Raw genomic sequence first — 18,543 nt, 5'->3', positions numbered from 1 at the left:
GATGTTCCACAACATTCGAGAATAAGGCGCATATGCAGCTCACTGCAAGCAAAATTGTTCAGCTTTCCAGGCGTAAAAGTCGTTGCTATGCGCAATTTAATTATTAATTATTAAATTCTTTTAAACAGCTGTTCGTTAACTGACTGCGACGCACACAAAATAGTTATGGCTTTTTCGAACAAATGCTTAAGTTTTGTATGTTGGCTTGCTTTGTTCGCTGTCTCTGGTTAGCAGTATATCAGGCTGACGTGCGCGGCGTTGCCATATCGCCAAAGGCAAGACATAAACAGTCTGGCAGCAGCTAAGCGCATTGTTCGACAGTGTGGCAGCACCATTAACTAAACATCAGACACCAGACAGACACAATAGTATAGAAGAATTTTAGGTTTTTTTTCAGGCTAATGTTAATATTGTTAAAGAAAACGAACAGCTGCGGTAACAAAGAGACACACACAAACATCAGACACACAAGCACACACACACACACACACTAATACAAAGCAAAACTATAATTTGCCAAGTGTTGTGTGCTTGTTGTTAATGCCAATCGATGTTGTAGTACCAGTACCTGTGTGTGTGTGTGTGCAACGCCCGCCTCCCCCGTTCCCATAGCCCAGGGCACAACCCACCCGCACAACATGGAAAGTGAGAAGATTTTGATGGCCGCCGGTGTTACGGTCGCCGCCGTTGTCGGTGCATTTGTCTTCTGGGGACCATCGGGTAAGTGCATCCAAAACATACAGTTGTGCAACACTGGCCACTCACACTGACACTCACACACTCACACACACGCAGGTTCCCGCTTGCGTCAGCGTCGCGGCCAAATCGCCGGACTCCACAATTTTGGACGCACCTGTTTCCTGAACACACTGCTGCAGGCGCTGGCTGCCTGTCCGCAGTTTATTGCCTGGCTGCAGCTGTACAATGGCGCCACGCCGGATCGGAAGAGCCTGATTAGCTCGATGCTGAACACCTTGGAGGTGGTGAATGGCACGCATGCGACGCTGCGCGGTGATCCCCATTCGCCGGGCGCTGTGCTGCGCGCCTTGAACACATTGGGCTGGGTCATACCGCAGGAGGAGCACGATGCACACGAGCTATTCCATGTGCTGCTCTCGTCGTTGGAGGAGGAGGCAACACGGCCGCAACAAGTGGGCTGCCTGTCGGACGCACTGCTGCCCGTTGCCGCTGGCATCAATCCGAACAACGGCAACGGCAATGACACCGGAGATGGTTTTGGTGCTGCGTCAGCGGCAGCTGCTGCTTATCGCACGTGCAACATGGCCGGTGTCCAGCAGCGCATTGGTGATCAGCCGAATCGGCCATCCAGTGCCATGCTCTCGGATTTTTTGAATATGGAATACGATGAGTCGACCAGCCTGCAGCGTCTGGTGCGCTCCGAGGCGCATACGCCCGACTCGCCGGCCTCGGTGTGCGAACGCGAAACGGCCGAGATTCTGACGCCGTCTGCTGGCGGTGCCTCGTATCTGGCCCATTCGCCGTTTAGCTATCAATCGGCCATGGAGTTTATGGAGCCGCAAACGCAGCCCCTGCCCGCTTCACCCGTACTGGGCGGCGAGCGCTTGTCGCGTCCGCGCCAGACCCAGGCCCAGACCCAGCAGCTGCAGCAGCAGCAGGAGAATCACAGCGAGCGCCTCAATCGACGCGTGTCCAGCTCATGCCGCTCGCTGGAGCGTCTCAATCGCGGACCCGGACGCGTCTCCATCTGGTCGAGCATGATGCCCAGCCAGGTGGCGCATCCGTTTCAAGGCGCCATGGGCGCCCAAATTGTTTGCAATGGCTGCGGCTCCAAGTCCGCCGTGCGCTACGACAAATTCGACAGCGTCACCTTAAATTTGCCCGCACAACGGCGCTCCGGCCTGAGCCTGGGCCATTTGCTGAGCGAGTATATCACCTCCGAGGATCTGAGCGATGTCAAGTGCGATTCGTGCAATGAGACGACCATGCACACCAAATCCGTGACCTTTGCCAAGCTGCCGGCCTGTCTCTGCATACACATTGCGCGCACCGTTTGGCTGCCCACCGGGCAGGTGTGCAAGCGTCAGGACTATGTCCACTTCCCGGAGAGCCTCTCCATGGCGCCCTACAGCTTTGTCCAGCCCCATCTGAACAGTCAGGTGAGTGTGCGAACAGTGTTTGTCGATATTTTGTGCCCTGAAACCAGAGAACCGGCAATAGGAGGCAGCTCCGAGTTCGTATAATATCTGTGTAGCTATATAGATGGATCGAAATCAATAGTCAATCCTTCCATATGCATTAAGGCATCCCTCTCGGTAGCTACAAAATCTAGAGACAATATTTTCCTATGCCATGCGTAGAACGGGCTTATCATATTATATATAGATGCCTTTCAATAATATCGATAAGAAAAACTATTTGAAGACACCAAATTTGGTACTTGAATGGTTCTTCATGATAACGGATGAATAATATCTATATCTACTTGTAAACTCCTAAAATGTTCAAAAAGATCGGACTATAAGAGCCGAAGTTATACAAGTTTGCATTTCCGAAAGGGAAAAAGGCATAATTGTACGTCAGCTTGTTGCTGGGTTCATCCTGGTGCATCCTAGCTGAGCAGTAGTTAAATAGTTTTGTATTCCATATTCAAACTCCAAAAAGTATTCAAAAAGTTCGGAGTATAAGAGCCGAAGTTATACAAGTTTGCATTTCGCAAAAGGGACAATTGGTACGACAGCTTGTCGCTGGGTTCAGGGTACATCCTCGCCGAGCACTTCCATGTTAACAATTGTGATTCCTTCGCAGGCGGGCACTCCTTGGGGCTCGACCATGTCGCTGTACTCGACCAGCCTGCCGATGAACAACGGCGGCGGCGCCGGCGGCGAGGGTTTCGGTGCAATGTTTCCCAAAAATCTTTACCGCCTGCTGGCGGTTGTGGTGCATTCGGGTGAGGCGAACAGCGGACATTTTGTTACCTATCGACGTGGTTCGCTGCGCAATGCGCATCGGTGAGTGCTGGCCGGAGCGAGTAGAGGATGATCATTTTTGCTAATCGAATTTCCAATTTTGCAGATGGTTTTACACGTCGGACACGATTGTGCGGGAGGTGTCCATTGATGAGGTGCTCAGCGTGCCCGCCTATCTGCTCTTCTATGATCGCGGCCAGCAGCGACAGCTCCAAATGCGCTGAGCATACACAATCCCCGCTCCCCGCTCCCAGCTCCCATCCCCCCCTGTAGAACCAGCTGGTGGTGTAGTTGTTATGTCGGCCTAGTCATTTTTTTTTTTTTTTGTTCTTGCTCTCAACGTTGTGTTGGAAACTCAGATTATTATATGATATAATAATTAAAACGGTGGCCATAGAATCCTATTCCAACAAAAAAACAAAAAACAAAAACAAACAAAACAAAAAGGAAAGCCTTTTAAGGAACTGCAAAGAAAACGGTCTCAGCAAGCACCAAAAAACACACACACTCACACACACACACACACACACACCTGCGTTAATTTAAGGGCAGGCCTTATATGCATACAATAGCTACAACTAATCATACACACACACATATATATATATAGAATTTTGTTACATCAATGCATTTAAAAATTTTTAAATTGAATTTGAAATTCACGTCATGTGCTTTTTAGATGTCTGTATTTAGCGATATAGATTCAAAAAAGCCAAAAAAAAAAAAAAAAAAATGTTGCTAGGGGTATTACCGTAAGCATGAATCGATAATAAGTGTACGGTTTTTTTTTACATTTGTTCCAATCTGTTATATAGATGTACTTCCCGCTCCTAATTGTTTAGGGGTCCGAATTCGTGGATCGATCGTTGCGTTATAATCGATCGCTATTTGCATTTATCGCTTATCGTGTTGCAAACAGAATACCCTTGCTCCCAATGACAACTATGTACATGATATATCATTAACTAACAATCGCCCAAAACAATAATTATCTACGTTAAACGCTATATAAATAAAGTTCGGATAGATGTTTAAATATAATCATATATTATTTAATTATTTTCTATAAAAAAAAATGATTTTTGTAAGCTTTTTATAAAAAATTACATTAAGTTAGCGTATTTAAAATTGTTTTCAAAATTTAGGCCGTTATTTAAATGCTTTACATGGTTGCACAGCAAGTTTCATAGCAAACAGCAATTTAAGGCAATCACGCGAAGAAAAACAAAAATATGTACACACCATAAAAAACTGTTAGAGAGCCGATCATGTCTGGCATTTATGTATGTCTACTTATTAAGCGACATTTATTTCAGATTTAGCGATTGCAAAGGGCTTTTTAATGCTCTTCTTTTGTGTATACCTAAACATTTGCAAAAAGACTTTGACCATTTGCTTCATGGGAAATTTCACAAAGCACACTTTAAGCGCCCCTTCCATATAAATAACCGCGAATACAATTTAAATTGTACAGTGCCATTTTGAGTTTAACATTATGTTAGTTAACTGCAAATGTATATAGTTGTATGTATATTTCATTGCACACTTTTAGCTAGTGTGTACACACTGGAGCTCGCCATATGCCATCGCGTGCCTGCTCGCACTTGTGTGTGTGTGTGTGTGTAAGATTCGAAATTCAAAAAGCAAGCATCGGCACAAGCAATGTGTGTATAGAACTATGTCAAGCAATAACAGTACAAATAGAAAGCAATATAATGATAGAAAAATACAGCACACATCGCGCATTACGCCCAAAATAAGAGAATATCTGGCTGAGATGGCCAACGAGCGGGAATTGGAGCTGCAACGCTTCATGGCATTATCATCGACATCACCCGCCAGCAGCAGCATCAGCGTCGGCGCGCACAGTAGCAGCGGCGGCGGCGGCGGCGCCTGCGCCGGCAGCGGCAGCGGCAGCATGGGGGTTGCAACAGCTGCCTGCGCAGCTGCCATGGCCTGCATTAGAAAGCAAAAGAAACGCGCGATGCCGGCGGCTGAGCACGTTAAGCAGATACCCATTGTCATGGAGACGGGACGCACTGCGTCCGCGTCTGTTGAGGATCTGCGCACGCCCACCAAAGGCACCCAAACGCCGACGCCGCAGATGCAGACGCGCAAAACCCAAACACCGGAATCGGCGCTCAAATCGCACAAACGCCTCGAATGGGATCCCGCCGCCGATGTGGGCTATCGCTGTCAGCGCGCCGCCTCCGCCAGTAACATAAGCACGCTGGAACGCTCCGTGCTGGAGGCGGCCATGCAGCCGGCCGCGCAACGTGCAACGGTCCAGCGCTCCAATCACTCTGAATCCGATTTGAATCGTTTGCAGGCGGCGGAGCAGCTGCCGCAGCCGGCGCCGGCGCCGCCGCTGGCGTCCAGCACCTTTGTCAACTCCAGCCGCAGGTCCAGCCAGCCCACGCCGACGCCGACGCCGGTGCCCAGCCAGAGTTCACGTCGCGAATCCTGCGCCACGTCCGCGGTGAGCAGCTTCGATTATCATCACAATTCGCGGCCATCCACCGGGCAGAGCAACAGCAATAGCCACAGCAGCAGCGGGAGCTGCAATCGGCAGGCGCTCAGCGCCGAGGAGCTGCTGCGTCATGTGGAGCAGCAGCGTCAGGAGCGAGCGTATACCGCACAGCTGGAGCAGGTGCTCTGCAATCGTCGCCACATGACGCGCGCCCAAAACAAGGAGAATCAACAGCCGCCGTCTCAACCGCAGCCCAGCCCTGCCGTCTCCTCGTCGAGCGTCTCGTCCAGCCCGCCGGTTAAATGCGATCTGGATCTGGGCATCGATTTGCTGTGCTCGCTGGTCAGCAAGCGCAGCCTCAGCCATCTACAGAAAAAGCAGCTTATACGCGACATTGCCAAGCGACTCGCCTGCCTCGATCTGGCCGCCAGCAGCAGCAGCTGCAACAGTCGCGCCGACTCCAGCCGCAGCTCCAGGCGCAGCAAGGCCGTTAGCCAGCCCAGGGAGCAGCCGTTGCCTGCTGCAAATGACAAGCTCAAGGGTGAGTGCGGTCTGTAGCTAAAGGAGGCATCTCCGAGTACCGTGTCCAGCCAGCGCAGACATTAATGTACATCTTTTCTCCTTGCAGAGCCGTCGAGACACAGTCTGCCCTTGCGCAAGGACACGGCGACCAATACGAGCAAAAGATGCCTCATACTCTCGCCGGAGCTGCTGACGCCGCCTGCTGCTCCTGCTGCGTCGCCTCCTGCTCCTGCTGCGCCGCCTGCCGTGCCCGTGCCCGCGCCTAGAACTCGCGTGGGCACGCCCACGCAATCTCCGCTGCCGTGCAGCTATGCCTCGACCAGCAGCGGTGCCTCCAACGAGCTGGTCACACAGAAAACCAATCAACAGACTAAGCCAGCCACAACAGACGAGCAGGCAGCCATACAGGAGTGGCTGAATCCGATGACGCAGAGCGAGATTGACTACGAGGAGAAACAGCGGATGCAGCGCGGCCAGCTGGATGAGGAGCGGCGCACACAGCTGGACTGGATTGAGACGGAGATAAGCCGCCTGCGCACGCTGCAGAATCTACTGAGCAGCGCCGCCAAGGGCGTCATGCTGGCCCCGTCACCCGATAAGGGTGTGCGCATACCCATCCAGCTAATGGACGCCATTGCGGATGCAGTGCCGCCGCCAGCAGAGGGCAGCGCACTGTCGCCGGCTGCAGTTGTGCGGCGTCCGGCGCCGCCAGCGCCAACAGCAGTACCTCTTCCTCCTCCTCCTCCTCCTCCACCACCACCGCCTCCTGCTCCTCCACTGCCAGCTGCACCGCCTGCCAGCAGGCTGCTGCCGCGCAGCAAAATGGCGACGCCGGCGCCAAGCCACTCGGGCAGCAGCGAGAGCGTCTGCTCCTTTGTCCAGCAGCGACAGCGCCAGTTCATGGCCCACTATCAGAACCAGCAGCAGCAGCGTCTGGAGCAGCAGCAGCAGCTGCTCCTGCTGCAGCAGCATCAACAGCAGCAGCAACAGCAGCTCATCCAGCGCCAGCATCAGCAGCAGCAACAGCTGCAGCATCCGTTGCATGCCACATATCACATGGTAAGCTCTCAAGTCATGATGAACTCAACAAATCTATGCCATTGCAAGCAGGTAGACTTTCCGATTCATATCAGGCGGAAGACATGCTCTTAACTTATGAATGGAATACTCTTCGATCCATAACGAAAGGTCGCTGTCCGAGTCGATCTACCCTGGTCCGTCTGTCTGCGTGAAGAGAGAGTCTTAAAATGTATAATAAGTATATATTGGCTTATTCATAACGATCTTCGATTTCCTTTCGTTATCTCACACGATTTGTAGCAGTATCGATAAATATCGAATAGGAATACTCGCCGATCCATAACAAAACGAATATCCGAGTCAATCTAGCCTTGTTCGTCTTTGAAGAGAGACACTTGAAATATATAAAGTATATATATTCTCGTATATCCTACGCACAGCATTTGTATAGTATCGATAAATATCGATTTTCAGGCATGGTCTTTTAAGCATAACTCGGAATCTATACAAGCTTCACTTTTTGGCAACTAGAGCTAAACGAAAACATGAAACTTAAAGAAAATGTAAATGAGTTTGAAAGAAAGAATTCTTTAAGCTTGTGTTTAATCAAAGGAGGGAGGCTTAGTTAAGAAGTACGAGAGAGTTCTCTTTCTCTTTGTTTTTACCATATCCTGAAAAAATTGGATGCTCATGGGCTCATCATCAAAATAATTCTATATTCATATTGCACAGCCCTAACTTGAACTCCATCTCTCTCTCTCTCTTTCTCTCTTTCCATCTCGCTCTAGCAGCGCCCATGTCAGCAGCATCAGGAACAGCAACCACAACAGCAACAACAACAACAACAATATATGCAAATGCAGTACGCACAGACGACGGGCAATGTGTACGGCTGCGTAGATGAAGGCGCCGTCTATTACCAGGTCGTGAATTCCCACGGCGCGCCCTGCTACGTGCAGCATGCCGTCAAGGCGGCAACAGTTGCAACAAAAACAACGACAACAACTGCAGCAGCAGCAGCAGCGGGAGCAGCGGCAACAACAACAACAACAACTGGCTCACAGAACAGCTGCAGGGCGACGAGCTCCACGTCGTCCATGCTGTGCATCAGCTCGGAGATGTCCATACCCATGAGCATGGTGAATGCCTGCGAGGCGACGACAACGACAACAACAACAACGCATCAATACGACGATGTGGCATGCCACCAGCAGCTGCAGCTGTGCCATCGTCGCCGCCTTCACACGCAGCGCAGCACCAGCTCCTCTGGCGCACAACGGCAACAGGAGCAAAAGCAGCGCCAGCAAATGCTGCAGGTGCGACCGCGTGGCATTGCGTATGTCATACAGTTTAGCGCCAATGGCGATGAGAGTGAAATTCTGCCGGAGTCGCTGTCGCTGCAGGATCATCTTCAGCGCGCCCGTCCGCTGTTCTGTGCCCAGTCCAAGCAGCGCAAGGCGATCCTCAATCAAATGCAGCTGCTGCGCAATGCGCGACGACGCGAACTCGATCAGCTGATCGAGAACAGCAGCCTGGAGACACTGGACAGACGGCTGGAACAGCTGCCACCACCGGTTACCTGTAAGTACCTCAGCAAAGGCTGCTGCTGCACTGCGTCCACTTTATAGGAGCATCTAAAAGGCCAAGCTGCGAAAGACAATTCTTTCTATTTGCGTACAACATGCTTTGTCACGAAATGCTTCGCTTGGCTGCAGACATGTCCGCGTCCATAAGCTATATATATTCCCGATCAGCATCGATTAGCGGAGTCTATATAGCCAAGATCTTCTGTTTGTCTTTTAACTACTGTTCGCCTTTCAGGCAGAGCATATGTCCAATTGGCCGGCTTAGACCTTGACATACCCTCACTCAAATCTAATCTATATATATATATATATATTTATATATATATTTGTTAAATCAAAGATCTCATATGTATCCCATCTATTGACAGCACGCGTGCGCATCTTCTCTACGCGGGAGATGAAGGCCCTGACCAGCAAACGCTGCGAGTTTCTGCCCGAGGTGCTGGCCGCACAAAGTCGCGAGCGCGAGGAGCGTCGTCGTCGCAGCAATCGCATCATGCGCGACGTTTTCAATCGGGTATGTCCATCCGGCACTGTCATTCCCATATAGATAAATCTCTTAACTAAACGGGCTTTTCACTTTTCTAGCGTCTGCAGCGTCGCGTGCGCCGTGGCAAGCTCTCCCTCAACCACAGTCGCACCGTCATCTAGTGGAGCGAGGCGTCGCAGCAGCTCAACAAGTGCCACTTTAACACATTCTATATATATATATATATCACAAGCATGGATCGAATAATAACTGGTTTTATGCATGCCATTGTAGGCTCCAACTGAAATCTATTTTCTAGCTTGATTTATCTCCATAAACATCTATATTTTTTTTTTTGGTGTTTTGTCAACTTATCTATTTACTAGCATTTTACACTGTTTGACCAATAAATGATTGCATTTGCCATTTTAGAGATCGTTTAAAAGTTAATCATAATTTTAAAGTTCGACGGAAAACAATTTAAAATGCTTTGTTTATAAAACTATAAGAAGTATATTTGAATATGTTGAATATGTATGCAAAGACCTTAGGAAATCTAAATATTGCCTCTAGTTTTAAATTGATTTGTTCATATTTAAGACATATTCCTCTACAGATAATACTTTTTTAAGAGCCAAACTCCAAGTTGAATGTATTCAAACATATTTCGCACACATTTCTATATCAAAAACTGTTTGTATATATGTGTGTATATGTATGTACGTATGTGTGTATATGTATGTACGTATGTGTGTATATGTATGTACGTATGTGTGCATATGTATGTACGTATGTGTGCATATGTATGTACGTATGTGTGCATATGTATGTACGTATGTGTGTATATGTATGTACGTATGTGTGTATATGTATGTACGTATGTGTGTATCTATGTGTGTATCAGTGTATATATTCTTAACTAATGCCCTACTACGCGATTCTCATGAATTCAAGTAAGTCGTATGAAAAGCCTATGGGCTTGACTATAAGTGGCGGTGGCGGCGGCGGAGGAGACGGCTTCAACTATATGGGAGACGGCAGTTGAAGCAAATGAGAAGCCGGATTCAATATTGGAGGAGACGGCAGTTTAACCAAATGAGGAGCCGGATTCAACTTGCAGGAGGCAGTGGCTATGGGCTTTGGCCATTGAAGCAACTGGTACGTATTATGAGCACAATCCCATCCGATTTTCACGAGGTTCGAACTTACCTGCTCAGAGATAGCCAATTTTATGGATCAATCATAAAGTTTCAGATCAGAGCAATAATTCAGCGTATTTGTTTCAAGATGGATTTGCTTTATTAGGCTTCATAACATTTGTGATTAACAATATATTTTGAGTAATTGTTTTTATGTAATTATGTTAAACTCTTTGCAAGCTAAACAACGTTTCTTTCGATTTAATTCTCCTAAAAATCTCTTTGGTGTTCTATTCCGCGACGAATTCTTAAGGCTAACAAGACAAAAGTTGTTGTTTTTTTTTTCAGTTAATAACAATATGACGAGAAAAAAAATGTAAAAAAAAAATTATACTAACAAATAGAATGCATAATATTTATACGCGTAATCGTTTATCGTTGAGATTAGCATAGATTTTAATAATATATATATATATGTATATATCTATATATAGGATTATGTTATTTTTCGTAATACCAGCCGCAATGCCAAATCAGGTCACAGGTCTCACATTTCTGTTTGTTACAGATCGAACGTGCTTTCAGTTATAGCACAGGAAATATTTTTGGGGAAAAGTTTGCACTTTGGTTAGGTTTTAGGTAAGGAACGTTTTGCGGAAAATGGAACGTGGGAAAAAGGGGAAACTGGACTGGACCAACACACACACAATGCAAAGCAGTTAACGCGTTTTCAAAGTCGGTTAATGGGGGGATTATTTTCGAATATATATATTATATATATAGAATATATATATATATGTTAACAACGCGCTCGTATATCGGACATACTCTTTACTTAAACGCTAATAATTGAGATTTACTTGAGTTTCTCTTTCACTTTCTTAACATCTTATTTGCGCGCCACCATGTCCAGGCCGCCCTCCTCCTCCATTTTGGATAGAAACTTGATGGTGCGCTGCGAGGGCTCCGTCTGCCTGGCCATATCGATCAGGCCCAAAAGTTTCTTGATGCCAATGAAGACGCTGTGGATAGAAAAAGAAAAGTTCAGATCATTTCACATTTGGCTCAAGTTTTTTCTAAATTCGAACTCGATCTTCCACTTATGTTTCGCACGCGTGAAAGCGAAACACGTGAAAATGCTATTTTAATGTCGAGTGTTTACAAATTGAGTTGGCCTATAATTTCGTTACCAAGATCCTTCATTTGCCGCCCGGGTGCTTACAAATTGAGTTGGAAACTAATTTAACTAAAATTTCGTTACTGAGTTCCCTCATTTTCCACCCGGAATAGTGGATTTATCGTAACACGCTTTAATGTTGATAAACTTTGGAAAATCTTTGAGCTTAAAGTAGATTGATCGTCTGATAAACCGAAAAACCTTATTCCAAACTTACAGTTTGATAGATTTTTAGCAGATCGGGTTGAATGGGAAACCAAAAAGACTTCCATGCGGAGTTCTTTCATCTATTTCTCACGCTTGGAGCGTAAAGTAGATCGAAAACTTAAAGCTTAATGGATTCTTAGTTTCAGATTCAAACGGATCGGGCAGAATGGGAAACCAAACAGACTTCCAAACTTCAGCCGTGTTTCACGCATTTCTCACGCTTGTCGGTGGATTTATATATATATATTTATAGCTAGGAAATTGGGTCTCTTGGCTTACCGTTTGCCGGCCATCTTCTTGGCCACGGTCTGAAGCTCGCTCTTGGTAAAGATATCCGTGTCCTCGAGCACGGCGATAACATGCTCCGGACTGGACAGATTGGGCACATGCAGCACGGAAGTGAAGGCCGACAGCATTTCCATTTCCTCGAGCACTTCCCTGAAAGAGTTAATAACATTTAGCTGGCCGAGCATGAGGGAATAAAGAGAAACGTTCGCTTACCGTCGGCTCGAGGTGCAGAGTATGAGAAGCTTGCGTCCCTTGGGCGGCTGCTTCTTGAGCAGCACCAGCAATGCCTGCAGCGTAAGATTGGAGTATCTCGGGCCGATGGGTCCATAGTCGAGCAGACGCTCCACATTGTCGACGACAATGCAGCTGAGGGTCGAGCGATAGGCGTCGTCGAAAATCTTGCGTATGTGCAGACACTTGGCGGACTCGGTGTAGCCGACCATGTCCTCCGGCGAGCAGACCTTCACGAACGGAAAGTCCGACATCTTGGCCAGCTTGGCGGCCAGCGCGGTCTTGCCCGAGTTGGGTGCGCCGGCAATCAGTACCGAGACAAGGCCGCTGGACTCGGTGGCCTTCGCCTGCTGCACGTAGAGCATGCCATCCTCGAGGAGACTGGCCACCGGCTGGCCCCAGTTGACGACGCCGCGTGCCAACATATTGTCGAGTATCTCCTGGGCGGTGCCGAAGGCCGGCTTGATGTCGTGCTCCAGCGAGTGCAGGAAATCATCGCGATTCACCTTCAATTTCTCCATGGCCTCCGGATCGACAGTGACCTTCGCGTCGGCCTTGATCAGACGATTCATGGCGCTCGATTGGGCGGCACGCACCAGACCCTCCAGCTCGGCGCCGCTAAAGTTCTTGGTTATCGCCGCCAGCTCCTTGCAGTCGACATCTTCGCTGATCTTCTTGAAGTCACGCATACGCTTCGTGTGTATATTCAGGATTTGGACGCGTCCCTGTTCGTTGGGCAAACTGATCTCCATTTGCACCTCCAGCCGGCCAGGACGCAGCAGCGCCTCATCGATCATATCCCGGCGATTGGTCATGCCAATTACCAGGATATTGTTCAGCTGATCCACACCGTCGATCTTGGTCAGCAGCTGATTGACGACGGTGTCATGGACACCGCTGTTGCCCGCAACGGAGCCGCGCTGCTTGCAAATGGCGTCGATCTCATCGAAGATGATGATGTGCAGCCCGCTGTTGGGGCCCAGACGCTTCTCCTCCTCCTCGGCCTCGGCGAATAGCCGTCGCACATTGGCCTCTGACTCGCCCACGTACTTGTCGAGTATCTGCGGCCCGTTGACGATCTTCGGCTCGCGTGCGTTCAGCATGGTGCCGATCTGGCGTGCCATCAGAGTCTTGCCCGTGCCGGGCGGTCCGTAGAGCAGGATGCCCTTCACATGCTTGCAGCCCAGCTGCTCGACCAGCTCGGGCGGAAAGACGCGCGAGGCGAACGCACGGCGAAAGATCGCATTGAACTCATTGTCCAAGCCGCCGATGCCCATTTTGCCAAAGTCCCAATCCGGATTGATGATCGACTGGCGCACCACCTTGCCCTTCGACTTGCCCTGCAGATTCAGTGAGCTGTTCTCGGCCTTCTCGAACTGCACCGTCGTGTTGCCCAGAATGCGGCCGAAGCGCACATTGCGCGTGGTCGGCTCCTTGCCCTCGGCCAGGGTCTTCGGATCGATGGCCTCCAGCATTTTGACGGCCAGGCCGAGCAGCTTCTTGTCCTTGAAATTGAAGACCAGCGACTGGCCGACAGTCAAAGCCATGCCAGCGAATTGCATGATGAACTCCTTGGCCATCTGATCCGAGTCATACGGCTCCTGCGAGACGCTACAAGGGGGGTGAAGAGGTTTTTCTGTTTTTTAATATGAGAGGCAGTAGGGTTGACTGTCTTTGAAGCTCCCTCAAGGATGACAAGATCACCGGATCTTCTCTTCAGAACCTTCTTCCCAAACCCTGTTCAAGAAATCTTGGCTAACTGCTGTTTATTAATTTCTCAAGAGATTTTGGCAAACTAGTTTGTCTCTAGCTGGAAACAGAACCTTACTTTATTCAATCTAACCTAACCTAACTTAACTTAACCTAACCTAACATAACCTAACTTAACCTAACATAACCTAACTTAACCTAACAGCTTTAAGCTTTTAAATATCTAAATTGATGTTACCTAACCTAACCCTATTTTTACAGGCAAAACTACACACACACACACACATACACAAACACAAAGGGAAAATATGCGCTCCTTTAGGAAAAATCAGTTTTGAGTTTAGGGTTCAATCACTGTGATCCAAGCTAAGCCCACTTTATCTATTGGAATCTTACCCCATGCCCCCTCGGGATCCCAGCCTAACCCGATTGTGGGTAAACTAACTCCACTTTTCTATATATATATTTTTCAGACTAATACTTACGTCTTCTTTTGCAGAAAATCGGTTTCAAAGGAGACATTTGTAATGACATCGGAGTTGGCATCGAATCGATAGGGTCGCACCTCCAGCTCCTGGTTAATGGAGAGCATCGCCCATTTGCGCTGCACCAGAGAGAAGCCCACATAGCCTCTGGGCACCTCCATGGTCTTCTCCAGTGCGAAGATAAAGTGTTGTCCAGCTGCGGGCGAAATGTCCGCATACCTGAAAGGGATTCAAAAATAATAATAATGATGAGGAGCTGGAGCTGAAGTAGTTGCTGCAGTTCGTCCATTTGGCATACTTGACATCGTCGGGAAAATCGCCGACGTTCACAATGGCGCGATTCGTCAAGGACAGCTCGTCCGTGGGACATTTGGTGGCCTTCAAGCGCTGCAATTACCGTTAAATTTGAGTATTTATGTATTGCTTTATTAATATGCGTGGGAGCTCACATAAGACATGGCTGCTGCTGCTTCTTCTTGCCTGATTATGTAGCCTGTCTGTGTGTGTGTGTGAGCTTGTGGAGTGGGGGTTGTTTCTGTTTACAGCTTCAGCCTCAGCCTCAAGCCCAGCTATTATCGATTCGCGGCGATTCGCAATTTCTGCTTTTTTTCGGCGTTTTTATTTTTTGGCTTTGGCTCTGCTGCGCCTATTTGACACTTACGGCAATTTCACAATTTTTTCTAATTGTTAACACTTAACACTTTATGAATTTTGATAAAGTTGCATTTCTTTTGCAGCTGTAGCACCACAATTCACAGCTTGACTTTCATTGATTTCTGCAGAACATCGAAATTTTTCGCTGCGCAGCTTAAAAAATGCGCGCGCGCACAGCGCTGCCAGCGCTGTTAAGGAACTGCAGCAAGTTGGCAGCCCGGCGACGCATATTTGAGCAGCAGCTGTTAAGCTCGTTAGCGTTAACAGCTGTTATTAGTCACTTAGCAGCGCGAGCATGCGGCGTTATTATCAGCAGAGACGTCATACGTTGCGGTTGATTTGCGGGAAAGCGCGCGTGCATTCGTTTCGATTTTGATCGAGAAACGGTTTCTTTTTGGTTTTGCAAAATTCGTGTGTATTTTTTTGTTGTTTGTCCAGTGATTTGATAAGCATTATCAGTGCCGTGTGTTATGAAACAACAACAAAATGAGTTAAATCTTCATTTTTTCTATTATAACACATTTTGTAATTTACACTTCTTTGCGCGGCGACTGGCAAAAAGGTCAAGCGAAGCAGCTGAACAAAACAAAACAAAAAAATTTTAACAACAACAAGTGCAGCATCGTAGAAACAGTAGCAACAACAACAACAACAACTACTTTGTAGGCTACCTGTTGAGCATAGCGCCGAAGTCGCAATCGCAGTCGCAGTCGCGGTCGCAGCCAACGTCGCTGTCGCTAATAGACTGGCTTAAGCTGAAGGTTAAGAGCGATTTGCAAGTGTCCGTTGCATGTCGTTAACAGTTGTATTGTTGTTGTAATTGTTGTTGTAGCCGCGCATCAAGTATAACAGCAACAAAAATGACAGTGCCGTGCATTTCGCCGCGTTCAAACCACGGCGAGAGTCGAATTCATATGGCGCCCCACGTCCTGCTCGGCATCTTTTTCGCCGCGACCGCCGTCTCGTGCTTCAATCTGGAGCAGAGGCAGCCGCTGATCAAGTACGGGCATCCCAACTCGAATTTCGGCTATTCGCTGGCCACGCACACTATCGGCGAATATAATTGGCCCAATAACACAAAATGGTAAGCGTTCAAGTTAAAGATAGATAGCCAAACAACTTTATTTCAACCGGTTTCTGTTTTGTTTCGTATTGTTTTTACTAATTATTCGCTCGGGCAATATTGTCGGAAGCGCCGGAAGGGTAAAAAGTTCCTAAGGGGCAAATGGGAAACAAAATATCGAATTAGGCAAAGACATGTTATAAGCAGAGAGATCGTATGTAGTTCAAGAAAAGGAGAAACGCGTTAGAGTTATCTAGTCAGAAGTTCCCGACTAGCGGATACCCTGCACTTCTCTCTCTAACCTCTCTTTTTCTCTATCTATCTCTCTCTCTGTTTCAGAATGTTTTACTTTTTAGACAACTTCTCCGTTCTTCAGAAAATTAAAAAAAAAAACGCATTCTTGGAGGAGTCTTCCACTTTTGGTATATATATACTTTTTGCCACATTCAAGCTCTGATAAAATTCAGACAGAGGACTTCTATATCATATAGCTGTCATAGGAAAAATCCGTCGGAAAGTAGTTTCTTGGAATTCTTTTTGGTTTTTCAAGATATTTGAATCAAACTCGAAATTTGTAGGTTTCACTATGCTCCTTTCAAATTCTTATCAACATCGTACTATAATATTATATAGGGCAATAGGCAAGGATCGTTCGAAAATTAAGTTCTTGTGAGAAAAACATGTTTGTTTTTAAGATCAAATCTTATCTATGTCGGACCCCTATATCATATAGCTGCCATAGGAACCATCGGTCGAAAAGTAGGTTCTTGTATGGAATACTTTTTGGTTTTTCAAGATATTTGAATCAAACTCGAAATTTTTCTTTGGCCCTGCTCTCTCTTCTCTCCCTCTCTCTATCTCTCTCTCCCCCTCTCTCCCTCTCTCTCTCCCTCCCTCTCTCTCTCTCCCTTTATTGCTTACCTTAATTGACTGACATTGATTATTATTAATGCAACACTTTGCAAAATACAACAAATTCCTTTTGATGCCAATCACAAGAGCAAAAAAAAAAAAAACCGAAAAAATATATAAAAATAAATAAAAAACGTGTTTGCCTTTTGTGCAATGCATTTGTTGTTATTTTTGTTGTTGTTGTTAATGTGCGAAACTTGTTTGAGATTTAGTTGATAGTTGTCGTTGTCGTTGTCGTTGGACACTTCGATTACCATATAATATAATAATAATAATAAAAACGAATATTGATTATTTATAAAGATGATGCTACACACACAAACCTAGAGAGAGAGAGAGAGAGGGAGGGAGAGATCTTTCGGCATGTGCTTTCCATTAACAAACGAATGAGAAACAAGAAACGAGAAGATGGAGAACTTTTCGATGGCCATTTAGTTAAGATCGTATAACTAATTGAATACATCTGCAAAATAGAACAAACGAAAAATATAATCTAGAGAAAGTTATGAAAAATGATCGAATGTTCTATCTATCTATCTATCTATCTTTTGTTTCTCAAGTGTCCGCGAGTTCTTAACTAATTTCATGCAAATTTCATTCAAATCCATTTGCAGATTAAAAGATTCTCCAGAAGAGGCAAACTCTTCAGATCGAGCATCTAATTGCATATTTCTTTAGATCTAGTTTTTTTCTTCTTTTCTTTTTCGTTTTTCATGCGAAAGACATGAATTGAAATATTTGCGAGTCTGAATCTAGAAAATATAAGATAATAAATCAATAAATTTTGATATTTCTTTTATAGTATATTTCTCAAAGAGTACCAGGTTCTGGAACTATTCTTTATCATCTTCAAATGATCTTCTGAGGAAATTTAATCAAAACTTTTTCTTATCGTATCTAGTGAGGTTTCTCCATGCAAAAGTTCTGCATGGCAATGAAAGGTTATCTATGTATTCCGGAAATCGGAGAAAAAAGAACTTCATGTTTATTGAAAGTAAGCTTGTGTATCATCATTTCCGGATATGTTAAAGGTGACTTATTCCAGCTGGGCACATTACGACAACAAAAAAGGGTTTATTTATCTGCGTTTCGCGAAAATCACATTTATCGGCATTATCTTTCGGAACAACCCTTTTGGCTGCAGTTCGGGCGTTTGTTCGCAATAACATTTAAAATATTCGACTATATCTCATGTGTATTTAGGCTACAGCTGTGGCCAGACCCCGGCCCGGTTCCCGGTTCCCGTCCCCGACCCGGTCACCGTCCTCGACCCAGTCCCAGCGCCCAGATAGGACTGAATGAATATTTGCATTTTCAGATATTTCAACAATATATTTCACTGTTTATCGTTGTTTCTCATTCGATTTCCTTGTTTATTTTATAATACCCTGTACGCAGTGCAAATGGGTTGAACAGAGAGCAGCATACTCTGTATGCAGACAGTTGAAAGTCTCTTCGCATCGATAAACTCTAGAAATCTTAAGAGTGTATAGTTTACAAATCGAAAGTTTCTATATTTCTCTGCATTGTAGAACAATATCTGATTATATCGATACACAATAGATATTCATTTTAGAATATACCGATAAATAATCGATCTTTATAGATATATTCTAGAAATTAGAGAACAATTAAATGAAAATCGTTTCGACGGGTTTTTTT

At 46.3% G+C, this 18,543-nt stretch overlaps 4 protein-coding genes across 5 annotated transcripts in view; 3 read left to right on the top strand and 1 right to left on the bottom strand.

Annotated features, from left to right (window-relative positions):
• Nucleotides 1–329: 329 nt before the first annotated feature.
• Nucleotides 330–3,973, top strand: LOC115767729 (ubiquitin carboxyl-terminal hydrolase 30 homolog). The gene is made up of 4 exons (XM_030712039.1): nt 330–720; nt 796–2,138; nt 2,788–2,990; nt 3,055–3,973. The coding sequence occupies exons 1-4, from the start codon at nt 639–641 to the stop codon at nt 3,170–3,172; spliced, it is 1,746 nt and encodes a 581-aa protein (XP_030567899.1). The 5' UTR covers nt 330–638; the 3' UTR covers nt 3,173–3,973.
• Nucleotides 3,974–4,533: 560 nt separating this feature from the next.
• On the top strand, nt 4,534–9,425 carry LOC115767789 (actin cytoskeleton-regulatory complex protein PAN1-like). 2 transcript variants are annotated; one of them, XM_030712121.1, is made up of 5 exons: nt 4,534–5,959; nt 6,047–6,999; nt 7,752–8,541; nt 8,915–9,063; nt 9,135–9,425. In XM_030712121.1, exons 1-5 carry the CDS (start codon nt 4,627–4,629, stop codon nt 9,195–9,197), a joined length of 3,288 nt encoding a protein of 1,095 aa, XP_030567981.1. In that variant the 5' UTR covers nt 4,534–4,626; the 3' UTR covers nt 9,198–9,425. The 2 variants fall into 2 exon arrangements, with proteins under 2 accessions (XP_030567981.1, XP_030567980.1); XM_030712120.1 differs by having other exon boundaries at nt 7,749–8,541.
• Nucleotides 9,426–10,309: 884 nt separating this feature from the next.
• Nucleotides 10,310–15,026, bottom strand: LOC115767781 (vesicle-fusing ATPase 1). The gene is made up of 6 exons (XM_030712110.1): nt 14,702–15,026; nt 14,551–14,639; nt 14,253–14,471; nt 12,040–13,668; nt 11,818–11,976; nt 10,310–11,176 (listed from the first exon to the last, which is right to left on the bottom strand). Exons 1-6 carry the CDS (start codon nt 14,708–14,710, stop codon nt 11,044–11,046), a joined length of 2,238 nt encoding a protein of 745 aa, XP_030567970.1. The 5' UTR covers nt 14,711–15,026; the 3' UTR covers nt 10,310–11,043.
• Nucleotides 15,027–15,251: 225 nt separating this feature from the next.
• The window catches only part of LOC115767793 (integrin alpha-PS1), a 68,882-nt gene continuing 65,590 nt past the window's right edge, over nt 15,252–18,543 (top strand). The window contains exon 1 of the mRNA XM_030712124.1: nt 15,252–15,990. Coding sequence (XP_030567984.1) covers nt 15,767–15,990 — 224 coding nt within the window. The 5' untranslated portion in view covers nt 15,252–15,766. The remainder of the gene's footprint in view (nt 15,991–18,543) is intronic.

Source organism: Drosophila novamexicana, unplaced genomic scaffold (genome assembly GCF_003285875.2).
Source record: "Drosophila novamexicana strain 15010-1031.04,08,12 unplaced genomic scaffold, DnovRS2.1 tig00001453-arrow-arrow-pilon, whole genome shotgun sequence".
NCBI classification, from domain to species: domain Eukaryota; kingdom Metazoa; phylum Arthropoda; class Insecta; order Diptera; family Drosophilidae; genus Drosophila; species Drosophila novamexicana.
This window is presented reverse-complemented; position numbering and strand designations above follow the sequence as displayed.